At 36.1% G+C, this 26863-nt stretch overlaps 1 protein-coding gene across 7 annotated transcripts in view; it reads right to left on the reverse strand.

Moving 5' to 3' along the window:
- LOC107224086 (protein phosphatase Slingshot homolog 2) overlaps positions 1-26863 on the reverse strand; it is a 169395-nt gene that overhangs the window by 60553 nt on the left and 81979 nt on the right. For 2 of the 7 annotated variants that reach the window (XM_046740571.1, XM_046740569.1), the window contains exon 3: positions 6490-6546. The exons of 3 other annotated variants lie outside the window; for them this stretch is intronic. In XM_046740571.1, coding sequence (XP_046596527.1) covers positions 6490-6546 — 57 coding nt within the window. Of the gene's footprint in view, positions 1-114; positions 626-6489; positions 6547-20178; positions 20297-26863 lie in introns of those variants that run through there. 2 more of the 7 variants (XM_046740575.1, XM_046740574.1) reach the window with 2 other exon arrangements.

Genomic DNA, 26863 nt, shown 5'->3' on the forward strand with positions numbered 1-26863 from the left:
CACGATGAGAAAAAAGATGGCGAAAAAATGAACTGACAATGGATAAGAAAGTGATTTTGACTTTGCCTCCGAAAGTCTGCCAACCATAAAATTCTCTCTGCAAAATATTTTTACCTGTCCACATATCCCTCGAAGCGAAGGGATGGCACCCCTGCAGCTTCGGCAGGGGTTTCCGAGTCTGATTTATCCGTTATGGCGCACTTTTAATCACTGGGAAAAGTGAGAAAACAAAGATTGAAAAAACAAAATTTCTCTCACAATCGATTCCTCGCTTCGACAGCTTTACGGTAGCTGCTAAGGGCTGAACTTTGACGAAACTGCGTCGACGAATTGAAAATCCGACCGATAAAGGCTGATGCGATTACGAGGAATGAACATAAATCCCTTCAAGCTAATACTGAGGCTCCCTTCCCATATTGTTGAATACTCGAAATTTAAAACAGCGTATGGAAAAAGAAAATCGACGAAAGCGAATCGAATTACACGCTGAAGTCTGCGACTAGTCAATTGAACAATGACGTACTTAACGAGCAAGAAATTATATGTTTAATTGGTACAATAGTCAAGTTACTCGAAATTGAGAAAAAAATTTTCACACGATTGGATCGCCGCGCCGTTCAGAGTCACACTGAAGTTGAGAGAGAGAAAGATCTGAGAGGTCTGATCTTGTGGCACAGGAATAACGGGGTGAAGTTGGGTAGGAATTGCGTGGGCGTTTGGACGTCTGCCGGGACGTCGCGGATCGGCTTCTGTATTATTAGAAACCCGTGCCGCCACTTTTATACACCCAGAGGGTAATCAAACCGATCGCCGCAATCAGGGAAGGAGTGATTTAAAGCCAAAGATCTCGAGGTCTTTCGGTGTCCGCAATCGTTACTGCTGTGCAATCAGTAATGATGAGGTTCCGAATTTGAAAGCTTCCGAATTATTTGGTGGCGAAACTTGGAGCAAAGAAATCAAAGATCAAGGTTGTGAAACTTCACCAGACCAGAAAATCACAGAACCTAAAACCTTCGATTATTTGGAATTTCGATGTTTTGGATTTTGAAATTTTCTCATTTCAACTTCAATTTGTCAGATTTGCGCGCTTTCGGCATTTTGTCATTTCGAAACTTTGATGTCTCGCCAAAGTTTGATTTCTTTACTCTCAATTTTGGCGCATTCGGAAGCTTTCAAATTCGAAATTTAAAAAACCCGCCCCGTTATCGGACCTCGAAATTTTTGAACAAAAACACCGAGATTACAAATTTGAAGATTATCGTCCATTGATTCGGATTTACAAGAAAGTTGGCCAAAGATCGAAACTTTATTGTGAATTTATAGACGTACGTTGAGTATTTACGAGAATTTTATATTCCTATGCTGTGATAATCTCTTTTGTACAAAACCTTTATCAAACGATCGTTTTTTTTTTTTTCAATCCTAAATCGTGTATCGTTCGCCCCATTTTTGTGTACGGTAACTTTTTTTTGGCTGTAAATTAATTACAAGACTAAAGTTTGTAACGTTATCATGACGAAACATTGGGGACAAAAATCACTATTTTCGTAATTTTCGATTTTGAAGGAACTAACTAAGATTTCGAAATACGAGTAAGTTTTGCTATTTACAAGTAAGTTTGATATAGACATTGAGAAATAGAAACATAATGTGAGCTTTGTAAATTTATTAATAGATCTGTAGCAATTCGATGTTTTGAGGAGATATTCATTGAATAAAATTCGATTAAACTGACTTTATAGTTTTTTACTTTTCGAACTCTATTTTTCAAGTATCATTTTCGTCGATTATAAAATACGTTTAAAAAAAATTATTCTAAAACGCAATTGGTTAAATAAATAAATAAATAAATAAATAAATCGAAATGTGTCGATGACGCCACAGGTGGTAAATGACAAATATCACCAAATTAATTGCACCAAAATTCTGGTGATCGGGTATGGATTTGGAAAAGTTCCAAGTCGGGTATTATCCGTCCGCATTGCAGGCATTTTGTTATGAAAATAAGGAAGGTTGAAGAGGATTAGAACTGGTATTAGCGCGGGATATTGTACCTGACAAGAATAATAATCGGTTATAAATCTCGTAGACGAAATCTTTATATTCAAATGCTGAAACACAAGATCGCTAGCCAAGACACCTGTTGCTTGGCTTCAGGATTATTGTAATGAGAATATAAATATATATATATATATATATTTCAAATGAATTTTCGTTACTACAATCAAGACTATGTAGATATAAATTTTCCGATATATTATTTGAAATGAAAGCGAGTCAAACATTTTATTTCTATTTATACAGTTTTTTTTTGAAAATTGAATTATCGAAATAACGATCGCATCTTTTCTACCAAGATTTCATTCATTTTGCCAAATTTTGAAAGCACTTGACCATACTTTAAACGCTTGAGTTTCAAACTTGAGTTTCAAAGCAAAAATGTCGATTCGTAGTTCAAATTTTCATTTGGCAAACGTAGATCCAAGTGACGAGACAAGAATGCAACCTCCACTGCAGTTTACTGCACCCACCTACGTTTCAAAGTCGTTAAATTTTCACAACCATGAGACGACTGATTCGGTAAGAAGGTTTTACTTCTCTCTGCTTGATACCGTAAGTACTGATCACATGCTTTGCCAAATGATTGAATTTCCAAATATAATATATCAGGTATTGCTGTACGTAATAAGAAATCGAAAACGACGGGATACCAAAAATTTGGTGACTGGCCGTATTGAAAAACTAAGATTAATTTAGAGTTGAGAAGATCGGTTGATTCGATTGGCTGAAATTCGAAACTCATTTTATCACGATACGTTATCTTCAATTTCAATGAAAAAACTACTCAATTATACGCGCAATGATTAACTCCGCATAAATTATAACCATGCGAAAAAGAGAGAGACATTTATTCACCTATTTTATATTTTTTTTTTTTTTATATATTTCGAAAACTTTACAGCGTATTTCTTTGCGGTTTTTTGCTGGTTTTTTGCTATTTCTAATAGTATACGAATAGGTTTTCAATACTCGAGAGTAATTGTTACGATGCAATGTAAATTATTATTGATAGAAGCAAATTGATTGAAAAAAATTGTGAAAATTGAAGAAATAATTTGTTTCCGAGAAAATTATCCCTCTATACCTACGTATGCGTGTTTTGCATGAATGACAAGTTATTTGGGTCACTGATTGCGAATCTGAAATCGGATATAAAAAATTCAAGATGGCGGATCCAATATGGCGGACCAAAGTTTCAAATTCGATCGAATCCGAAGAAAAAATTTGATACAGGGGTTTTTGGGGTCACTGATTACAAATCTGAAATAACATTTCGAAAATTCACCATGGCGAATCCAATCAACGATCCCGAAAACCCCTCCATAGAATTTTTTAACCACATTCTATCAAATTCGAAAATTTCGTCCGCCATGTTGTATTCACTATACTGGATCCGCCATCTTGAATTTTTGAAATATCATTTCAGATTTCTAATCAGCGACCTCAAAAACCATAAAATACTATCTTGTTATGAAAATTGATTCTGTACAATAACGTGTGACTCAAAGGGTTAAATTCGTATATTGTTTATTCTACGACGATACCGTCAAAGCTTGTAATTCATACGAAAATACCGCAAACAAACGGAAACCACCTGCTGGACGTTCCATCTTCTAAATCGGGATAATCGACCTGTAAAAAGCGTTTTAATGGCAAGAAACGGAATAAATTTCGTCGAGTTTTTCGGCCGTCTGGCGAAGACGAGAAATGGGAAGCGAGGATTTACCGTCCGGTGTCATTAACTCGCGTGGGTGTGAGCCAGATTGAGAGACAATAGATTAGGTTAGGTTAGGTTAGCATAAACGTGAACTGTGCTAACTTACCGTACGGTGTGATACGCTTTACGCCAACGAGCTAAGCAGAGGACGGACGATGTTGTGCTGACCTTGCTTAACCCATAAACCATAGTCTTAACCACATAGATCATGACTCTATCAGAGCTGAACTTGGAGTTTCCCTTTTCAAACCCACCATTATAAACGCACGTTGCTTTTGGAGCGGAAGAAAATTTTTTAGAGCGCGTCGCAAAAATGACAAAAGGTGTCGAAAGAAAAAACTGAAATTCAACAATTAAGAACTTGGGGAGATCTGATTTTTCACTGATATGATATTTACGATGGTTGCCCAAAAAGGGGGGAAGGGGTGTTTTTTTTTTTTTTTTTTTTTTTTTTAATAGAACTCCGATGGGTTTGGTTTTGAACCTTTTTTCGAAAACAATCATTCACTTTTTCAAAGTGCGTTAGAATATCAATTGAGCTCGTAATTTTTTCCTCTCCCGGCCGATTTTTTTTTTTTTTTTTTTTTTTTTTAAAAAACCAACAATCACCGATCGATCGTAAAGTCGGTAAGGTTTCTTCCACCCACTCCCCCCCTCCTTCTTATTAAGAATATTTAAGAGAAATAATTTTTTTCGCGCCCAATGATCAGAAATCAAAAAATCTAAATCCGATTGGCTATTGGAGATAAATTTTCGAGAAGCTTTTTTTTTTACTTTGATCGGAATCACGGATATAAAACGCAATAGGTAAAACTTTTTTTTTTAGTAAAATATTTTTTTTGAACACGGTTGAAAGTCTGTCATAAGGATCTTGCAGCTTGCAGTGAAAAAAAAAAAAAAAAAAAAAAAAACCCAGTGTAAGATAAATTCCAAACACGTGTCAATTGATAATGAAATTACAACGAAGAGTTTTTCAAAATCATTCGAAACTGTACGTTACACGGTGTAACGGAATGTGAGGGGGAAAAAAAAAGAAGAAAAAAAAAAAAAAATTTACCAACTTTTGGAAAAGCAATTTGTTTCGTAAATAAAAGTCAACCCATGAGTGAATAAAGTAGCAATGTAAGTGCCATTAGCTTTTACGAGAGTTAGGTACTGTAACTAACGGCTTTTACAAACTGGTTCTCGATATAACGTAACAATGAATAATAAAATGTAAAAAAACGTCATATTCTCCTATCTCCCTCCCTCCCTCCCTCCCTCCCTCCCTCCCTCCCTCCCTCCCTCCCTCTCTCTCTTCTCTTCCTCTTCGCACGTAACGCGATTATAGCTTGAGGTCGGTTTCACTTGAACTTTGCTTAATATTTATGGCTCGCCCTTTCAACATTCAACCATGCGCGCGTATATAACACACGACATTTTCAAACGGCCTTTGTGTATCAAACAGAAACGCGTGGGCATGCCCAAGTATTTTACCCATCTGTATCCCCCATGTAGCAGCTAGTTTCGTAAAAACGACGCAATTTTATCCAGGCGTTGCAAATTGATTTTCGAAAGAAAAGAAAAATACACATCTCGATGAAAGTCGCGTAAAGAAAAAAATAAATTTCAGTAGTTAATTTTCGTCAGCAGAAGTGAAACAAAAATCAAGAGTCGTCTTCTTGGGGTGTAAAAAATTTTTTAACAGTAAAAATCATCTCCGTGATTCTTACGATTAGATTTTTTTTTTTTTTCTTTGTTTTGCGATATAATGTCAGATCCACCGCAGTGCGATAAAGGGATCAATCGTTGTATTCGGAAACAAAGTTTTACACGATACACGTGAATTAAATGTTCGAGAAATCAGAAGGAGGGGAGAAAAAAAACTCCGGCAAAGAACTTTAGCACGTAAATATAAGTAATAGAAGCCTAATTCCGAATTGTTTGGTGGCGAAACTTGAAGTAAAAAAATCGAACTTTGAAGAAACGACAAAGTTTCGAATTGTCGGAAACACGACGGCTCAAGATTCCGAAATGCAAGATTCGGAAAATTATAGTTTCGATAGAGTAAAATGCCGAAAATTGAAATATGCTCGCGAGGCATCGTTTACTCAACGAGTGGGTGGAAAAAGTAAAAAAAAATCCGAAAATCAGAATGACCAGGATTTCGAACGTAAAAATATCGAAAATCCAAAACAAAGAAATATATCAAAGTGGTGAAATTTCACCGAGCCAGAAATTCGATGTTTTAGATTTGAAAACTTTCTCATTTTCACACTTTCAAAATTTAAATTTGTCGGAGTTACGTCTTTTCGGCATTTTGTCCTTTGGAATTTTGCACTTTCGGTACTTTGATGTATCGCCAAAGTTTGATTCGTTTACCTTGAGTTTCACCACGAGAAAATTCGGAATTTGGCGTTTTGGGAACTTCAACCCTGCCCCGTTAGAGCTCGATGAAAATTAAATTAGACGGGATGACTGGGTTGAAACGCTTAGTTCTTCTAACGGCCCCTCCTTGCGGGGGATAAGAAAAGCTGTAGAAGAAGAGACGAGGTAGAACTGCGAGTCAAGGGTGACGGACTGAAACCACGTATAACAAAAACCAGAGGTGTAACTTTGCGGCGTCAGCATTGTAGCCGAAAAAAGCTTCGCGTCACCCTTTCAAAACAGGTGGAAAAGATGAAAATTAAAAGTCACTCCAGCGTTTCAAATCGTTCGATTCAAATACTCACTCTCCGTAATGTACGAATCTACGACATCTTAGACACATTTTCCAGTCCAATGCATACCTGAAACAAAAAATGAAAGATATTATTTAGTTTACGCGCGTTGAATGGTAAGAACTGATTGTTTTTTCATTTTTATTCATTTATTTTTATTTTTTTTCTTATACCTCTAGGGTGGAAATATTATTATCCAATCCATTTGTCAAAATAACATTCTGACTCGTTGAATCGTGATTCGAAAAAATGAGGTGATAACAGAAATGCGACATTGACATAACATCCGTTTTTACGATTAGTCAAGTTTATGCAGCTCGATTATGTAACTTCTTCGTAATTAGAAACTTGACGCGAATCGCGAAACCGACGTTTCATTAGTCAGCAACTGTATTACGATTTACAATCGGTACGGTATTATTGTAGAAAAAAAAAAAAAAAAAACAAGTTGCAGTAAGTAAGTTGCTGGTCGCAAGTTTACATCTCTTCCAATTTGCCACCATAGCCGGGTATTTATGGTTTTAGCATACATATGATAAGGTACCTAATAAATGTACGAGGGATAACGGGTAAAGAAATTTTTTCACCGATTTCTCAACGCCCAAATGAAATTTAGCGAAATTTACACCGTCCGCAATACGTGTGTAATAAAAGTCTACACACGCAATTATAATTTTATCATCATAATTTCCATATTATAAACGAAAATACTGAGAAATTTGCCAGCAAACTATGCATATATATATACATATACATACGTATAATTATAGCCAAGTTGAAAACTTGTCTGTTCCAACAATTGGGTTACCTGACAAAAGAAAAAAAAAAGCATAAAATATTTGCAACCCGATCGAATAAAAAAAGAATCGCTGATGTTATAGTACTCGTATATTGTATAATAAAATTAAATACAATCTGTATAAAATATGATTACAAATGAAAATATAGTTATAGGCATAATACCGTGAACAATGCAAATAATTCCACCTTGCGAAAATTTTGTTCTAGATTTCATTTGCGTTGAAACATCAGTGACAAACAACAATACGAGGTGCAATAAAAAAAAAAAAAAAAAAAACATTCGCAACGTCATTTTAAACCGGGTAAATAAACGCGAAGGTAAACAATTTGTAATATCTGCGTTAGGTTAGGCAAAACGAATCGCATCAATATACGTAAATTAATTATCAACGAGTAATTCCCAGCAACGATTGCGAATCGTCTCTCTTTCTCTTTCCCTCTCATTCTCTCTGTTTACACCTGCAATGTGTAAATATTTATTTAACACGAGTACGAACGAATTACGACATCGAGCCGATCCCGGAGCAATGCTATATAAATTATATGCGTATGCATACGCAATTACACACACAAGCACCGCTTCGAAAGAATTTAAACGTGAATTTGCAGGTTTTGTGCATATTATCTTACGTTATATATGAAAATAATATTTGGTCGGGTGTATGTTAACTCTGAAATTTTGTTAACGGGACGAAATATTTTCATCGTATAAACAGACGGACAATTTTCGAACGGGATAATAGAAATCCAAATTTCGATGCCACGTGAATTTATAATTAGGTACTTATTAAATTCAATGGTAATTGATTCTATTAAAAATTGTGAAAATTGTGCTCGCGTCGTTGTTTTGCGTGATAAAATCCCAGACCGTTAGCCATAATGCGACAATAGGTATAAAGTAACATAATTTAATGTTCAACCTGCGCACTTCCGTCATACATATATACGTATAATAGACGGTATTGTAAATGATGTAAAAAGTTTTGTGGGCGAGTGTATAATACCTATTCGGTGTAGTCGAGTTCACGTCCCAGGATTTTAAGCTTTCTTTGACCGTTCGGCATGATTTGATATTCAAACAACAGTCGAATGAACGTATCGATTTTTGGACGTAATTGAATTACAGATGCAAGTTTATTCTACGTATACGTGATTTTCTCTTTTTATTATACCAGTTTTAATAATTCAAATACCGATTGAATTAACGTTTTAATTCATTATGTTTGTAATAGAAGGCGAAAAACGGGGAATAAATTATAAACGTGGACGCGTATTATTATTCACGCGTCGATGCTTTCACGCGGTCCATTAAGCAAATCGAATAGAAAAATTAATTCCTAGTGGTTTGAGACTATTTCCTGTCTCCTTATATCGAAGTTTTCTTTCGCACCAAACGATTTATAACACGAAACGTGTTTTTACGGCCGATGGATTCCTCGTTAAGAAAAAGCACGCACCTAAAGATAAAGAAAAGCAAAAACATTTTTGACAACTTTTTTTGTATTTAATTTTTTTTTTTTTTTTTTTTTCGAAAAACATCATGTACTTTTTTCATTTACAAGTAATTGTACGAGTTTGATTTTAAATTAATTGAAATTAACCGTGTGGAATTTATTTACGGATTGACGGATGATGTTTTCGATAAAATAAATTTGACACCGAAAATAACGGTCGAAATTCATCCGGATTTTTCTTTACCTAAGCGTACGAACGTTTAGCGCCATTCTTGCACGTATTTCGTAATCAAAGACTGACCGACCGAGTTGCTGACTGACTAACGACATCGCAATTTATTCTCATAACACGAAGTGAACGAACGAACGTTCCTTAAAATTATGAGCGACATCAAAGAGACGGGAAATTGTTAACATCGAGTACACTTGATAAATCGCGCCAGAAATCGTTTCGACTTGGGATGAAACTGTATCATCGCATGAGATCTTCGAGTCTTTCGCGCGATTTCCGTTTCATCGGAAATATTGTAAGAGCAAAAAAAAAAGGCAACGAGCGGAGAGAATGAGAGGAGTGGAGGTAAAAACGTTCGAAGGAAACGACCAACGGGTGATCAAAGATACACTAAACCCCATTCAAACCTTCGTTGTTCACTAGTAATAACCGCAGGCCGTAAAATTTGCGCCTTACGTACTGAACTCACAGATTTATGCAAAAAGAAATAGCTGAAAATGGCGTTGCCACGAGGGACACATTAACCCGAAGGGTTATTCATTTGTTGTATTAATCACGAACCACTTGGGAAATCAGTAACTTTAAAATCGCATGAAATCTCTTGAAGTCGCATGAACTCGCATGAGATACCTTGAAGTCCCATGAAATCGCATGAAATCGCATGAAAACCCTTGAAGTCGCATGAAATCGCAAGAAATCTTATATTATCACTTAAGTAGCATGAAGTCACTTAGAATCGTATGAGATCCGTTGAAATTGCGTGAAATCCTATGAAATCGCCCATGTAATTACTTGTTGAAATCACAAGCCACTTTGGAAAGCAATCACTTAAAATCACGCATAATCACTTAATATCAATTTAAATCGTTTGAAATTGCTTGAAATCGCATGAAATCGCATGAAATTCCTTGAAGTCGCATGAAATCGCAAGAAATCTTATATTATCACTTAAAGTAGCATGAAGTCACTTAAAATAGTGTGAAATCTTTTGAAATTGCGTGAAATCCTATGAAATTGCACGTGTAATTACTTGTTTGAATGACAAACCACTTTGGAAAGGAGTCACTTTAGAATCGCGCGAAATCACGTAAAATCACGTATAATCACTAAAAATCGATTTAAATCGTTTGAAATCGCTGGAAATAGCATAAAATCGTATGTGATCGCATGAAATCATATCAGATCCCTTAAAATCACATGAAATCGGGTGAAACCGCATGAAATGAATTCTCTTGGAATCGTAAGAGATCCTTTGAAATCAGATAAATCTAATAAAACCGCCCATGTAATTACTTGTTGAAATCGCAAACCACTTTGGACAGCAGTTGCTTTAAAATCGTTTGAAATCACTTTAATCAAGATGAAATCGGCTTGAAATCATTGCAACCGCTCGTCACCCGATCTATGAATGAAATATCCCATCGCGTCAACCTTGAGGAAGGTAAGGTATTAAACAACTTGCTGCTAATATTGTGAGGATAAAAAGTGAGCGGAAATACCTACGTCCTGAAGTTATTCTTCCTGCAGGATCGAGGCGAACTGCACACATCCTGTTAGACGCGTCCAGCGCAAAAACAGGAAACCGAGGCTACTCGCCAGGGCAGTAATACGAGGTAAGTTAATAAAAACTGACTCGATCTTCGCACGAATGATAATCTCGGTCGTGTTCGAACGTTTATACTATAAACCATCTGACCGCACGTACGATGTGTGATAACGATGCGACGATGGAATAACATACGTCGTACAAACGAACAAATTTTTCAGCAAAATGTTGGGGATGAAACGAGAACGGATGTTTCTTTGCAATATTCACAGCGATTTTATGAAATTTATGCAAATAATACACTTTTTACAATTTCTAACGACGTTTCAGACTTCACTGATTAAACGGAACAGGGAAAAAGCGATAAACGAGTCGGTTATTTTGGATCTTTCTTTAAGACTGGCCAGTTTGGAGTTGATTCAATTCTTCCAAGTAATACGTGTTCAATTTGTCGAGGAAGAGGAATGTTAAATTATCGTTCTTAGACCTGATAGTACTTAACAGCATACGGAAAAGTTAGTTAACGTGTACCTACAAGAATCCTTGCGTTGCGGTCATGTGAAAAGTCTGAAATTCCCCGATGAAAAAAAAAAAAAAAGATATATTCTGTAAAAAGCAAAAAATTGTATTAACAATGAGCAATCCACAAATGGAGCTTTTAAGTTCGATACATGTTTTCTTTCCAACAGAATCTACATATATTTCTTTGCGAATCCTGCAAAAGTTTAGGAAATGAGAAGTCTTCTTTTTTTTCTTTTTTGCTCCAGGGAAGAATGTTTCAAAGCCTGGTCGACTTTTTACGACGCCAGATACGACGGGGGATAACGGGAGGGAAAGAAACGAAGAATCCCTCACCGCGTTTCTTTCGTCTCGTATCTCTCCGTGCATTACCGACATCCATACCTTTGATTTACATTTTATTAGTGATTTTCAAGGTAGGTATAGAAATAAGGCCGCAGCTTATATAGGTAATCCGCCTAAGGCGAAACGGAAGTAAGACGTAAAGGTCAGGCAAATGATCAGAGAGTCGAATGGTTCGGCCAATTTGGGCACAGCTTAACGATCCCTCTTCATTACTATTCATTATTACACGGTAGGTATCTCAAACATACATCTGTATGCATTATACTCACTTTCTAAACTATCATCTCGTTCAGTTCGTACATTTCTCTCCCGCGAGATAATTTCACCTTTTGCGTTTAGGTTAAATTTTCGCGTTTTCTTTCTCCTTACTCGTCGTCTTAATCCTTACTCGTCGAATTTTCAATTTCAGACCAATCGCAGTGAGAAACAAGAAATTGAGAAGGAAACAAGAATAGATTACAATTATCCTAGATCCTTTACCCTGGATCACCTGCACTTGCATCTAGTTAGAGACAGGGACTAACTTTACGAAACAAGAAGAGTTTCCTGCAGTTAGTGTCCGAGACGCGACTTTACGGCCATAACGCGGCTGCGAGTCTTCCTTTGCGTCTTCTTCGTTAGCGAAGAGAACCAAGGGGATCGGGAGGAGCAATTTAAACAGGTAGGCTAAACGTATATTATATATATACATATATACAGCTAACTAACGCGAGCTCGATGATGATTGCACAGTCGATCCATTCAGCGAATAAAGTTAAAGAGAAGGAGAGAATGAGAGAAGTAGAGAAAATTTCTCTCTCTAACTCTCCGTCCGTCTTCCTATACCTATCTCTCTTTCTCTGCTGCAGGTAATTGCCGTGAGAAATCGGTTATCGCCTCGGGAGTTAAAAATTAACAACGATGATTAGTCCCATTGACTTGTCTCAACCATAAAGCAATGTTTGATGTAGGAAAAAAATTAACTTCGATTCATGACCCTAGTTTATTTAAAACACTGTGCAATCCATTAACAACTGAACAATCATTTTTTGATAAGTCGTATAATTTCTATATAGATATTCGAATGTTTTTCCTGTACAGGTTAATAAATATTCCTTGTTTGTAAAAGATTAATTAACTGTATAGAAAACGAATTCAAGTTATTAAATTTAACAAGTTGTCGAACGAAAATATCGAATCCAATCAAATCACAAGCGCGACGATTTGAATAAAATTTTCTTGAACATTCGAGTGAATTTTATTTGAACAAATTACAAATTTAACGACAAGTTTAGACGTGAGTGAGAAACGTTTCGAAGAATAGAAAATCCCAGTGTTTCTCTGACATATTTGCGTGAATGGCAATTTCGTGCAATTAACTAGATGATTTTTAAAACTCTAAAATACATGGATAAAAAAGTAAAATCTAACTACATTGTCTAAAGCATAAACACAATTGCGATGCGATAATTGAACCGAGAACGCAGGTGTAACAAATTACACTCTACGGACAACGATAAAAAAAAGTATTCAAAATAATATATAAAATATAATATACAGTGGATAAAGTTTCTTTCTCCTTATCACTCAATTCCGCGTGTAATAAGTGCGAGGAATGCGAGACGAGGACAAAGAGAGATCAAAGATATAACAGAAGCAGAGCTAGTCCGATTAACCTGGTATACGTTACGAATTACGATGCGTCCGTAATTCGCGGTAAGATTGCAATTAATTAACCAACTCGCGACTCGGCAAGTTCTCTTAATTGCGAATCAAGCCGATGATTGTATCCAACCATTCCGACCATGTGGACCGATATCCGATCTGCCTCTACAACTGTCAACTGCGGAAACGATCCATATCGTGTACGTTTCCTGCTTATTTTCTTTGTCTCTCTTTATTGTCTCTCACGTTCCTTTTTTTTTTCTAGTTTTTTTCGATTACACCGTACATCCGATAAAACAATATTTGCCAATAAATGTAGGCGGGTATACACGTGTTGCAACACGATAAGGACGTATTGAAACAGATGTAAGAAAAATGCAGAATGCGATAAGGAAACAATGCAATTTATAACGGTATCAAAATGGTGCACGCGTGAGACACAATATATGTACGTATGTATAATACCAACTGAGCGTTTCTTCGTGTTTATTTTTTTTAAACTTTAACGTTTCTTCAATAATTTTTGAGACGGCAAAAATGCTGGCTTGCTACGGAACGAGAAGTGAAGAAACGGTCAGATTTTTGCGCATAAAGAAGATTTCCTGTAAGTATAATCGTTACTTCCTGAAGCAGAGCGAACAAACAACCGTGAGATGAATGAATGACGCCTATTTCCTACCCGACTAATAGAAAAACAAAACATCCGAGAAACTTTCACGAGGAAACGAATTTCCTGCGCATACAACAAGCAACGAGTAAAATTTTCCATTGCCATTATTACATAGGTTTGCGGGGTTTTTTTTATAGCAATTTTTCCCCTCCGACCGCGAAAGCGATGACTCATTCACGATGGTGGCGGTGATAGTGATGATGATGATGATGATGATGATGATGATGATGATGATGATGATGATGATGATGATGATGATGATGATGATGATGATGATGATGATGATGATGATGATGATGATGATGATAACGATGATAATGAAGCTGACAAAGATAATGAAGCTGACAATGGTGATGACGATGATGCCAATAACGCTGATAATGATATTGATGATGACGATGACGATGACGATGATGATAACGATGCCAATAACGCTGATAATGATATTCATGATGACGATGACGATGACGATGACGATGACGATGACGATGACGATGATACCAATAACGCTGATAATGATATTGATGATGACGATGATGATGATGATAACGATGATAATGAAGCTGACAATGATGACGACGATGATGCCAATAACGCTGATAATGATATTGATGATGACGATGACGATGACGATGACGATGATAACGATGATAATGAAGCTGACAATGATGATGACGATGATACCAATAACGCTGATAATGATATTGATGATGACGATGACGATGACGATGATGATGATGATAACGATGCCAATAACGCTGATAATGATATTCATGATGACGATGACGATGATGACGATGACGATGACGGTGGTGGTGGTGATGATAATAATCATTTTGATTATGGTGATGATAGTGATGGTAATGATGGTCACGGTCATGGTCATGGTGATGATAGTGATGATGAAGAAAAGGGTTCGCCGACGCGCATTGTTATCGCAGATCGCATAGTTATCGGTATGTACGTATGTATGCACATTGTACATAAGTGTGTACGTACGTACGTGTATATTTTGCATACGCAGATGTATCGTGGCAAATTTGTCGGTACATAGCGAGGAGGATCACCATGCATGATCGCGACACGTGCCCTTCTTCTTCTCGTCAACTTTTACGCACGTGTACTGTAACAGCTCTTACAGACATATCGTTCTTATCTCGCGTAAGCATGTACGTACATATATATACCTAAGCTCCGTATAAGTATGGAGTACTTCGCATCGTAAAGTCTAGTCGATGTGCGAGTGTTTCCGTTGGGAACTGTTATCGTAAGACCATCATTGCGTAACACGCCGCACAGACTTTTCTGTACCGACATGATCTTTATAGATGTGATGTACAAGCTTTTCCACTGTATCTGTAATATTTACTTCTTTTTCTTTTTAACACGTCAGTTTATACTTTTATTTCATTTATTTTTTTTATCACATCAAGTCTAATTCTTCATAAATAATCTGTAAAGAATCCGTATAATTATGTATTCAATGATTTACATCTTTTGATACTAACTGGTTTTAGTGACTTTCAAGCGTAACGTTAGTCAAAATTCCTATACATTTCCAAAATTTTTATACTCGAAACAATTCCATTTAGAGGTGCTCATTTCGACAAAAACATGATTGTTTGGTTGTTTTGTTAACAATTAATACAAATGTTTAAAACAAATCAGTATTTTTATGGGTGATAAGAAATCTGGCCGGAAAAAAGTGCCCGAAATTGCGTAAGTTCTGTTTGTGAAGTGATGATAAGAGTTTCTCGCATTCTTTCATCGCCCGTAACACGGAAACGGAATGTGATAAGAAGTTGAAACGACTCGTAGAGATCCAGTTTAATCTTTAAGCGACATTTTAAACTTTGTTCGAAATTCCTAGGATGTTCTATTCTCAAGGTACAGTCCGTAACAATATCGGTATATCTTTACAGAATCTTACTTTTTCATGATTTTAACCATTTCAGAATTCCAATGCACAAATACGTTTCAAAAATTCATAACAAGAGTGATGCACTTTACGATCGATGCCTCTAAATCGATCTCTGTTGGACGATTTAAATTTCTCGTAAATTTGAATTCGCTGATAATGTTTCCAAACAACGCTCCCTTTCTTCGCCTATAAATATGCATCTCCCCCCCCCCCCTTTTTTTACAATATGCACAAACAACGATCGAGGGTACGAGCACGATTCGTATGAATTGGAGATATCGCCGTGGCAATGTATTCCCGTGAAATGGAAATTGAATCTTTGAAATAGAACGAAGGGAGTTGAATTCAAGAGAGGAGCGAATAGAATAGAATGGGAAGGAAACGAAGAAAGGAACGAGAAAAAAGACGTCCCGACTTCAACCCTCCGTCACTAGCACGGCTGTCTCGAACAAAATGCATTATTCCCGTGATCCAAAAGCCAGACCCGAGCTTTTCATCCCCCAACGAATATCAATTCGATCCGCAAGTTCGCGTTGACGAAAAATGAAACCAAGATCTAGAATTTTTAAACATATTCACGGACGTACAACAAAATATTTCTCTACTTCTCTATCTTTTATTTTTTCTTTTTTCCTGTGTACATGTCGATTGAAGAAAGAGTTACATATTTCTGGCATGAATAACGAGGAGTAAAAGAAAAAGGTTCTTCGATCTCCGATGTCTTTTAATTGGTAACGAAACGCATCTCCATGAATTTCATATTTTGGTTTTCAAAACACCGTTCATCCGTCTTTTCTTTACTTAATTCTGGTCGATACTGTGCGACGATAATATCATCTGCGTATCCTTTAATCAGAGCATAATGTCTCTTTTCGCGCATGGACACAATAGTCGAACCTTGGGCTCATTCGAACTCGAGAATAAATGTCCTCTCAAACGTTTCAACGAACGCGAACGTCGCTTGAACGGACAGAGAAGGGAAACGGTGGTATGAAACTTATCGCAAAAGAATCGCCTACTTTCGTTGGCCTGAAAAGGACGTTCCGTGCGCGAAGATAAAGAAAAAAGAGAGAGAGAGAGAGAGAGAGAGAGAAAAGAAAGAAAACAACGTCAAGAGGAGTAAAAGAACTAAGATTGCAATGCTTGATCACTCGTACGCAAGAGTAACCATAAACCCGCATCGTGTACCTACATGAACCATTAAAGTTTCCGTATTTGGAAACGATTTTTACACTAAAATGTTTTACGCGAATAAAAAAAGTCAAACGACATTAGAAGTCTAAATTACGACGCGGTTAGGAAAAAGTTTACGATTGCCTGACAAGGGGAGTGTCAAACTTGGGAATCACAGATTTCCATCACTTTTATATATATTGTAGGGCAGGGTCCCCTCAATAAATATATAAAGCGGCAAGACGCCATTCGTTTTTATTATTGAGAAATTTCAACTCAAAGTTCTATATGTAACTTAAGTAGAAGGAACCTTTTTACCAGTTGCAGCAATAGTTCCGTGGCGTAGCGGTAACGCTCTTGCTTACTGAGGGACCGAACGGCTGTTCAAGTTCCGTTAGAGGTACTTTTTTTTTTTTTTTTATAAATTATTTAATACAAAAGTAAATAATTAATAATTAATATTTCTATAAATTATTTTTTTATTTTTAAGTTAGGAAAAAATACAAAAAATGATAAACATAGGATTTGTAATAATTATAATAACAAAGTAATCAATATTATCAAAAATAAAGTCGCTCAGTAAGCAAGAGCGTTACCGCCACGCCACGGAACTATTGCTGCAACCGGTAAAAAGGTTCCTTCTACTTAAGTTACATATAGAACTTTGAGTTGAAATTTCTCAATAATAAAAACGAATGGCGTCTTGCTGCTTTATATATTTATTGAGGGGACCCTGCCCTACAATATATATAAAAGTGATGGAAATCTGTGATTCCCAAGTTTGACACTCCCCTTGTGAGAGAAAAACAATTGTTCACAGATTGTATTGACGAGAAACCGAGTGACGATGATTAATTTTTAGTACCTACACAAACGTGATAAAATTGCAATAAGGTTGAAATTCGTGACGTTATGTCGTAAAATTGCATTTTTAGGAAAACTAATCATCTCGTAACTCTGGAATTGTTTTTTGCTACTCGGTAAATTGTGATACATTATTTAGGACAAAAAGATCACATTTTGCAAATTGAACCCCTTCGTCAAAGTTATTGTGAAGTTGTGCGAAATAAAATGGTGTCGTTTCTTACAACGTTTCGTTACATTGACTTAGAAACTAAATTAAACGTCGTGAATTGTAAAGAATATTTGCGATATACGTTATAAAATTTATCTACTTACAGTCGCACGGATTTAATTTTTTTCCAATAATTTTCAAACGAATCATTATCCGCAAGGTTCGATAAATGAGAAAACTGAAAGTAATCGTCTAACCGCTTATCCAGAAGAATTAATATTAACCTGTCGACAAGATTTTCTTACGAATGAATAAATTGAAAAAAAAAACAAGGAATAATTTGTCTCGAGGCACAACAATAAACGAACCATAATACAGCAGTAAAATTTAGAATCGACGTTCGAAAAAGAATGCAAATAGGATCGTCTCAAAACAGGATATACGATAATTGTTATGTTCTATGTACAAATGCACACTATATAATTAGTTGCTACACATGTACCTCTACAACAGTTGCAACTAAGCGAAAAAGCGACGACACTTCTACCAACATCTCAAAGTTTTATTGTACTCCGTCTGTATTGTGTTTTTTTTTATTTTTTATTTATTTTTTTTTTTTTATCGTTGTTAGCGAGTCAATTCGTTGTCGGCCAGGATCTCCTGTATCGAGTCTCTTTTACTCCTCCGGAGTATTTCGCCTTGGGCAAAGATACGGACACTTATTTAGCATAATAAAGCCTTCCTTCGTTTCTACGGGGACTACGGCAGCAAAAGTTACCAAGAGACATTTCCCCTCGGGCAAGCGCTATTTATGAGGCGTTCCGTGCCAATTCTACCACCGTCCGATCCTGTTCATCAATTTCGATTCATAATTTTATTTTTCTCACTTTGTACACCGCATTGTTTTAAACTCGGAAAAGAAATTGGAATATTTTTATCTTATACGAATACGGGATATCTTCAAGCTTGAGAAAATCGATCAAATTTCTGTCGAAAAAAAATTATCAAAAATAAAAACAGCAAAGAAATCACTTTTTAAGCCTGTACAAGATTCATAAATGAATAAAAGTTTGAGAAAGAAAAAAGGCACATCGAAAAATATGTAAGAAGGAACTCTGTATTGAATTTTCAAAGAATAGAAAAAATTAATTCCTAGAATTTTCAAATTTGAAAAGTCTGTTAAAATGTAAGATCCGTTAATGGAAAAATAGGCAGACGTTTAGAGCGTTGATCAAATTGGCAAGGAATGCTCCATATATATGTGTGTGTCTAAGCATGTGCATGGATATCTAGTACCCGTCAACCCGTCGAATTTATTTTCGTTAGTCATCCTGCTCTTTGAACCCCTCTTATTGTTGGACAGAGACGGCAAACGGCGCCCTCTTCACCCTCTCCCTTTTTCATATTTTATTTTCCTTTCATTTTTCCGTATCAGCCTTCTATTTCTCCTCCGCAAGCGAGATAAGAACGCGACGTTTATGCTTTTGAAAACGCTTCACCGAAATAAGGAAGACGTTACTCAACGTCGGTGTAAGTATTTGCAATTACTAACGGCGTAAGGGTTAATTTTGTGCACCATGAATATAGGATGATTGTTCAAACGTTGCACATTATTACTGAACAAAAGACAGAATTTCTCTTGTGAACAATATTGTAGCGAGTTCGTATTTGTGAATAAAGAAACGTTGGAGAAAGTCAATAATTTTCGATCAATCTTAGTTCAATTTTGACGAACTTTTACCGCTGAAAATAAGAATTTATAATGAAATGCTAACCGGAGATTGTAACGAAAAAACGAAGAAGCAAAGCAAGCTTTTTTCCAGAATAATTGATTTATGCATCCAGAGAAAGAATAGCACCAAAAATTCTGCACTGAGAAAAATTTCATTTCTTACAGTAACTAGGAAAATTGAGTAAAACAGGCATCGTTAAAAAAACTGTTTCAATATTGTTGGAATTGGGAAAAACGAGATACGCCTAACCATTTTGCACTATCGTCGATCTTTTTCTGGTAATCGGAAAGCAAAATCAGTTTCTTCGGTTTACTCTACTTTTTTCAGTTAAACAAGGCTTTAACGTCAATTTATTCTCGCACGATCATTAAATTTCCGCAACAGTTGCAAGAAAATCTAGTAACAGTGATCGTAACGAGAAAGAATAGTAACGGATACCAAACTCTCCGGCAACAACTACAAAACTAATTTTCATTCTGTACCTAGAACTGTATTTTTCGATTGTGGTAAAAAATGGAAATAATTAATAACCGAGCGGTAACCAGAACCAAAAATTTCTCTCAGCGTGATCAACTAATTACAATACGAAAAACCCTCACTTGGTTTCACTCGTTTGTGTTATTTTATTTATTTATTAATTTTTTTCACCTTTAATTTTTTGCAAGCACGCCGAAGAAAAATTATTCGGCTACTTTGCTTTGCTGATTTCAACTTCAACAGACTCTGCGTTCCTTCGGAACTAACAGTGTTCGAACCAAAGCATGCGGAGGGTTTCCAAAGTTCCTTCCTCTTCCTCGCAGCCAAAGTAAGTAAGCACACGTACACAAGGAAGCACCACACGTATCGTAGTCACAGCTAGTATTGATTTTAGAAACTTCCTTCTACTTCGGGTTTTGCATTATAAGAGCGCATAATTCTCCACGCTTCCCTTCTTCCCTTCCCCTTCTTCACTCTCTCTTTCTCTCTCTCTCTCTCTTTCGTTCCGGCTCTTCTCGCCCTTCGGTATCGTGGAATGCGGTGGGTTTTACTCCTTGGTGTCCTGTGCGAGGCACATTCTTTCAACTTATACATGTCTCACACACATTCAGGATATTGCGGTTTCGGGAAGTTGAATAAGAAAAAGCCGGAAACCTACACGTTTCTGCTTGTCGCGTATACCATTATTATTATTATTATAATCTTCGCGCGTAACTCTTCTACGCACAATTTTCAACTAACCACATGTAGGTTATAACTCTGCCTGAACGACAGATTTTTAAGGTAGATAAATCCGATTCACGCAAAAAAAAAAAAAAAAGTTACCGCAATAAAATCAGTTTTCTTCCACTTTTCAATACAAAATTATTCACGAATGGAGTTTATGTTATTTTCTCCGCAATATATCGGTTTTGGTGTTGTGAATATCGCGTTGAAAAAATTTTTACCGAAAGGTCTCGTTTGGGCCTGATAATTTCACTCCCCAAAGGGAACTGCTTCGTTTTATTGAATAGTGAAATCAAATTTTACATTTTACTGGACATTGACGCAAAACTCGGTGTGAACGTTTCCTGAAATTCGTAATCGTTGTTTGTTTGAAGTAAACTTGTGCGTAACACGTACAGCAGCATTGATTCATATTAAATTCACCGTAATTTATCTGAATAAGGATAAAGTAAGCTGGTAGTAAAAATTAATCATATATACGATTTACCGCGTGGCATGTTTGTAGGCTTGTACAAAAGCAAGTCTGCAAATGACATGTGAAAAAACGTCAGAAATTGCGTGTCAAGTATTTCTCGCAAGCGCTGCGTCGGATAATTTGAAACTGATGAAACCAAGATAAAATCGGTCGAAATTGATGTTCGAGTCACGGTTGAAATCACAGGGGAAATAAATTATGATACCGTCAAATATTCAAGTCTTTAGGATTGACCCGATATTGATTTGAATCAAAAAAACTGTTATAACCGTTAAAAGAAATGAAGAGAGAGTTTTAGTGAATTATTGAAAAATAGTTTCTCTAATAAAAAAAAAAAATAGGGCATCGTGAAGCGAAATCGATGCAATCGACTATATTTTTTACTTGCATTTTAAAGGGATTGAAAATATTTGAGGAAAGAATTGCTATTTCTCTCATTCTTTGTCTCTCTGTTTGGCTATCCCCTCCTTGATGCAACAATTTTCTGAAAATTCCAGACTTTCCAGGTTCCTTTCAAAAAGATAATACACTCCGACTTCAAATTCGTAATTTATATGAATATTATAACGAATCATTTTTATTAAAAGATATCGTTGCGTGTCCTAAGATTGATAACATTATCGGAAATCCAGTAGCTCTAAAAATGAAGCAAGCAGTCATTCTAAAGTTACAAAACGTGATGACAAATCGAAGAAAAAATATATGACACATTCTCGATTTCAATGTGACTGAAGTATATGATTTTTGAAAATACGAAAATCATGTTTGATGCTTTGAATCGCCACGATTCAACAAATTGTGACAATCCATACAAAACGAGCCGGAAAAACACTGTTTTTTCGTAATTTACTTTTAATCGATAAGAAAAAGCAGAGATATATCGGTAAATAGAAAGAAAAAAAGAAGTGTAAGAAAAAAATTTTATTTAAGAAAAACAAAAAAAAAAAAAAACATAATCGTTCACTTGAAAAAAGTAATAAAGAGAAAAGGTATAGGTAGGTTTGTCGATAAAACATTGAAAATTAATTCATTTCCGGTATAACAAACGGTTCAAATTAAACGGGACGTGGCAATTTTCCATGCTAACGATTTGTCTGTAAAATCCTTACAAGTATCAGATTTTTTCATAGAGCCGTTTCCGTAATCATCGCGGGAGTTTATCGGAAATACCGAAATTTTTCTAAAAACCTACTTTTCGTAGTTGAAATAAGGAAAAATCGATTTCCGACCGAAACCAATAGTTTTCTTACATCACTAAACGTGATAAAAAGTTAAAAAGATACATCGGTGTATCGAAGTTAATAAATTTATTTTCCTGTCGAACGTTTCGTCGCCAACTTCAACCTAGTCCGATAATCTAAGTAGCTAAGTACATATCTTACACATAATTCCGCGATATTAATAGTTTTCATACGTCGCCAAAGATGATAAAAAAGTTAAAAAGATACATCGGTGTATCGAAGTTAATAAATTTATTTTCCTGTCGAATGTTTCGCGGCCAACCTAGTACGTACCTTATACATAATTCCGCGACACCGACGGGCAAAGGAAACGAACCGAACTGGAGAAAGGAGGGAGAAACGAACGAAACTATGCGGCGGTGTGCGTTGCCAATGGAAACAGAAAACACACAAACGCCGACACGAGGTCTTTATTGTACCGCATGCCGTCTCCTAGGTTCCGAACTACACAGCAGCAGCAACCGCTCGCCCACTTCCTGGTTGCGTCCAGCCAAAGCGGCGCCAGGGACTCGAATCGATATGTCATCGGCCTGGAATTTCGTTTCCGAGACAACGCCGCAGACCCGAAGTAAACGTCGACGCGGATTCCGGTTGCACCTGACACCTTACGCCTTATAAGACGTGTAACGTCTTGGAAATATCTCGGCTGTTTCGACGTCGGCCGCAAGCCAATTATTCCAGTACACTCGGCAGCAGCGATCCTGAGATGAATCATTTTTTCGACCGCTCGGTTACGTTGGCGATACCGAATCCGCGACCGCGGCGCCACCTTCGGCCATCCGCGAAACTAACCTAAAAATATGAAATTCTACGGTTATGGGACACGTTGTGTTTGCAAAGATCGAGCCTGTTTCGCGACCACCCGGCGGTGGCGCTGGGGTATGATTCAGGATTGACAACGTAAGCGACTTGTTGAAAAAATTACCCTGCTCGTAATCAATGCAGCCAAGTGTACGTCCGTTACGTGTGTTTACAGATACGCTAGAGGACTCGAGCGTCTTCAAGGATGAATCAAATGTTAAAGGACGAAAGAAACGAGCGGTTAATATGGCCGACCTTGATGGAAACAGCCTCTTCTTTTTAATTCGGTTATTCGAGTATCTCAAGAACCGCGCGATTGATAAATTCCAATATTTAGTCGGTTCTAAATTGCGTCGATTGTGAGCAAAATCATCAAAATCCTTTTATTCGTTCTCCAGATATTGTCGGAGAAAAATATTGTAACACAAACGAAAACAACCATTCGAAAATGATCTCTACAACTTTAAATGTTCAGACCTAGTGAAAATCTACTGAAATCTGTTCACTGAATAAAATGAGCCCAAAACATCAGAATAGAATGATAAAGACGATGTAATGATAAAATCTCTTCTCAAATCGATGACATCTTAATTTGACTTTGTCGAATTTTCTGAGATCAATTCTTACTACATATAATAAGGGATGTTCTTTCATTTGAGTTTACTATCAGTGAAGCAAATAACATCGCTGGAGATATTTTAACAATTTTTTTTCGCACTTCCTAACTTTTAATTTGGACGGTACAGACGATTCATCCAGAACATATTATTACACGGAAGAAGAGAACAGACGGAATGCCGAGCGATGGAAATAAAAACTTGGTTGAGACGTCGGTTTTTTTTTTTTTTTTTGTATTAATTTTTTCAATAAATATTCAATCACCTATATATGTAATTTCTTTATTCTACAAAATAATTTGCTTTAATTCAACTTGATGTTTTTTTATTACCGCCGCAAAGAAGTAGAAAATAATTTCATTAATTTTAAAAACAGTTTTTCAAATTTATTGATATTATTTCATTGTACAATGGTGCCTATGAAGTGACATTATAGATAGATACCACTGTTTGATTGAAATAATTTATTAAAATCAAAGAGACTCTCGTGAATTTAAAAAACCTACTTATACGTTTTTAGACGAAGACATTTTTTTTATATTTTTTTTTTTTTATGAAGTAAAACTAAATTATTTTGTGGTTAAAAATCAGAGCGTCGCAGTTAATGAGTTTCATTTTCTAAAAAATCAAACAAAAAAATAAAACGACCCCTGGATAAGTAAATGAAGAAAAAAAAAAATCCGACAAAACTTTGCTCTGACAATGCAAAAAATCCAATCTTACCAAGACATAGTAAAAACGTGTCTGGATCTTCATTACCGAAACGGTAGATAAATTTCCAACAAAAACGACGTGAAGTTACTGACGTCTTGATGTAAAGAGAGCTTCTACAAAAAAAATTCCGAATACACATGCAGTTACAGCCCGTCAAACTGGGCTATATAATAGATGAGTCCAGGTGATAAAGAAGCTCCAGTGACGAGCAAGAGGGGAACTTTTTTATACGCGCTGTATTAATAAAATCTCCGCAACTCTCTGCTGCACAGGTACGGAATACGAACAAAAAAAAAAAAAAAAAAAAGGAAAAGAAAGAATTCGATGGGAGGAGCAGCTGTGATGTAGATATGTAACGTGGAGTGGAATCGCTTTGGGAACCGGTGAGATTCGTATAAAAATCTTCGTAAAGCTGTCAAAGCCTTAAAATATTCGGGCATACGTGTGTAACGTGTTTAAACTTCTCTGTTACACGTTATAAGAAGTGGTTAAGAATATCGATCAACTAATTTTCATCAAGTAGAAAATATTATTTTTCAATTAACAGGAAAGATCGAGAATGAGACTTTCTTACGTTCCTTAAAAAAAAAAAAAAAATAACAACGAGAAACAAATAATTTTTGTCGAAATACTTTCAAAATAATGCGACACTGTATTTCAAAGTTGAAGCATTTGTCTTAACGTAATTTCTCGAAAATCTTCGCGCATAGCACTCTAAAAGAAAAAAATTCAAAATCTACCGTGCAATTTGTGCGAAATAATTGTGTCCATCGGTATTAAAAAAAAAAAAAAAAAATAAATGGTGCAGATTACAAAATCTGATCATCATTGTCGTTTGTAGCGTATAACTAATACCATCCGCGGAGATTCCCGCAGCCATACGCATGAGGTTAGTGGGTAAAGGTATAACGTAGAACGGCTAGAAACGAGCTCCAACAGGGTCCCGAGGGTCCCGAAGACCCGGGGCCCTTCCTCTCTGTGGGGCATTAAATCCAACACCAGCTGTCGCGTCGTCAGCTGACGTAGTATAGCCGCCATCTTGTTTCCCGTCGGCGAGATTTCGTGACGACAGCGATTCGAATTTAGTGCTTCTAGTCTTCTTCTACTTCTTTTTCTTCTTCTTCTTCTTCTTCTTCTTCTTTTCTGCAACTTGCCAGGCAGCCTCTTATCTGTTCCTCCTCTATAAAAGCGTTGCTCCGCAAGAAGAGAAGAAGAACAAGAAGAAGAGGAGGAAGAAGAATCTATAGGTTAGGTATATAGTACGTAGGAATTTGTAGTGAAAAGAGAGAGGGGGGAAAAAGATGGGGAACTCTGAACTATTATTCACTCAAGATTTACTACATTCCAGGTATAGAGGCACCGTCTCAACTTTTGTGTTTTTGGTTTGTACCTAATCTGCAACAAAAGAAATCCTATATCGTTGCCGAATAATAAGATGTCAAGAATCTTCTTTCTTTATACAATAGTTATAGTAGTGATAGTTATATTTTTACAATTGTTTCTTTGTATATATATATATATATATATATATATATATATATATATCGGCAATCGAACACATCATGTTGAAGGTAGTAACGTTATCGTAGCGATTAATACTGAGCCAAAATCATTATTTCACAATTTTGGAATGGTCTGAAATTCGGTAAACCGTCATGAAACAAAACACATTCATATTTCGAAATCCTAGTACCTTCAAAATCGTTTGAAAATTAAGAAAACGGTGATTTTTTTCCCCAATGTTTCGTTGCGATAACGTTACTAATTTCAACCTTTTTTCAATTTCAACCTTTTTCAATTTTCGATTTTGTCTTATTACACGTACATAGCAGGCTAAAAATTGAAATGCTTGGTAAAAATTACTTTTTCCCCAAGAAAGCGCAGTAAATACACTAAAAAGTGAATTATAATTTATCGCGCCTGATAATTAAAACACCGTCAAACTGACTCCTCAATTTTTTAGACTATTGTAAGATATTCGTCAGGATTAACTCGGGATTTTTTGTCAATTGGTTTAGTTTTTTCACATATTGTGACATATCTACAAAATGCCATCGTCGCGTTTATAAATAATAATAATAGTAATTAAAATAAAATTAAGCATGCATCGGCATCCCAACGAGGAAGGTGGAAGTCGTTGTTTATCGAGCCAGCAATAATTGTTACACACGGATGCAATGATGAAAATTCTCAAGAAAGAATCTACTGAAATATATGTACCTAAAGATATCGGCAAACATTCATACATTCCGCAATTTCTCGAACACACAATTCTAGTAAGG

The sequence above is a fragment of the Neodiprion lecontei genome, chromosome 5 (assembly GCF_021901455.1).
Source record: "Neodiprion lecontei isolate iyNeoLeco1 chromosome 5, iyNeoLeco1.1, whole genome shotgun sequence".
NCBI classification, from domain to species: Eukaryota; Metazoa; Arthropoda; class Insecta; order Hymenoptera; family Diprionidae; genus Neodiprion; species Neodiprion lecontei.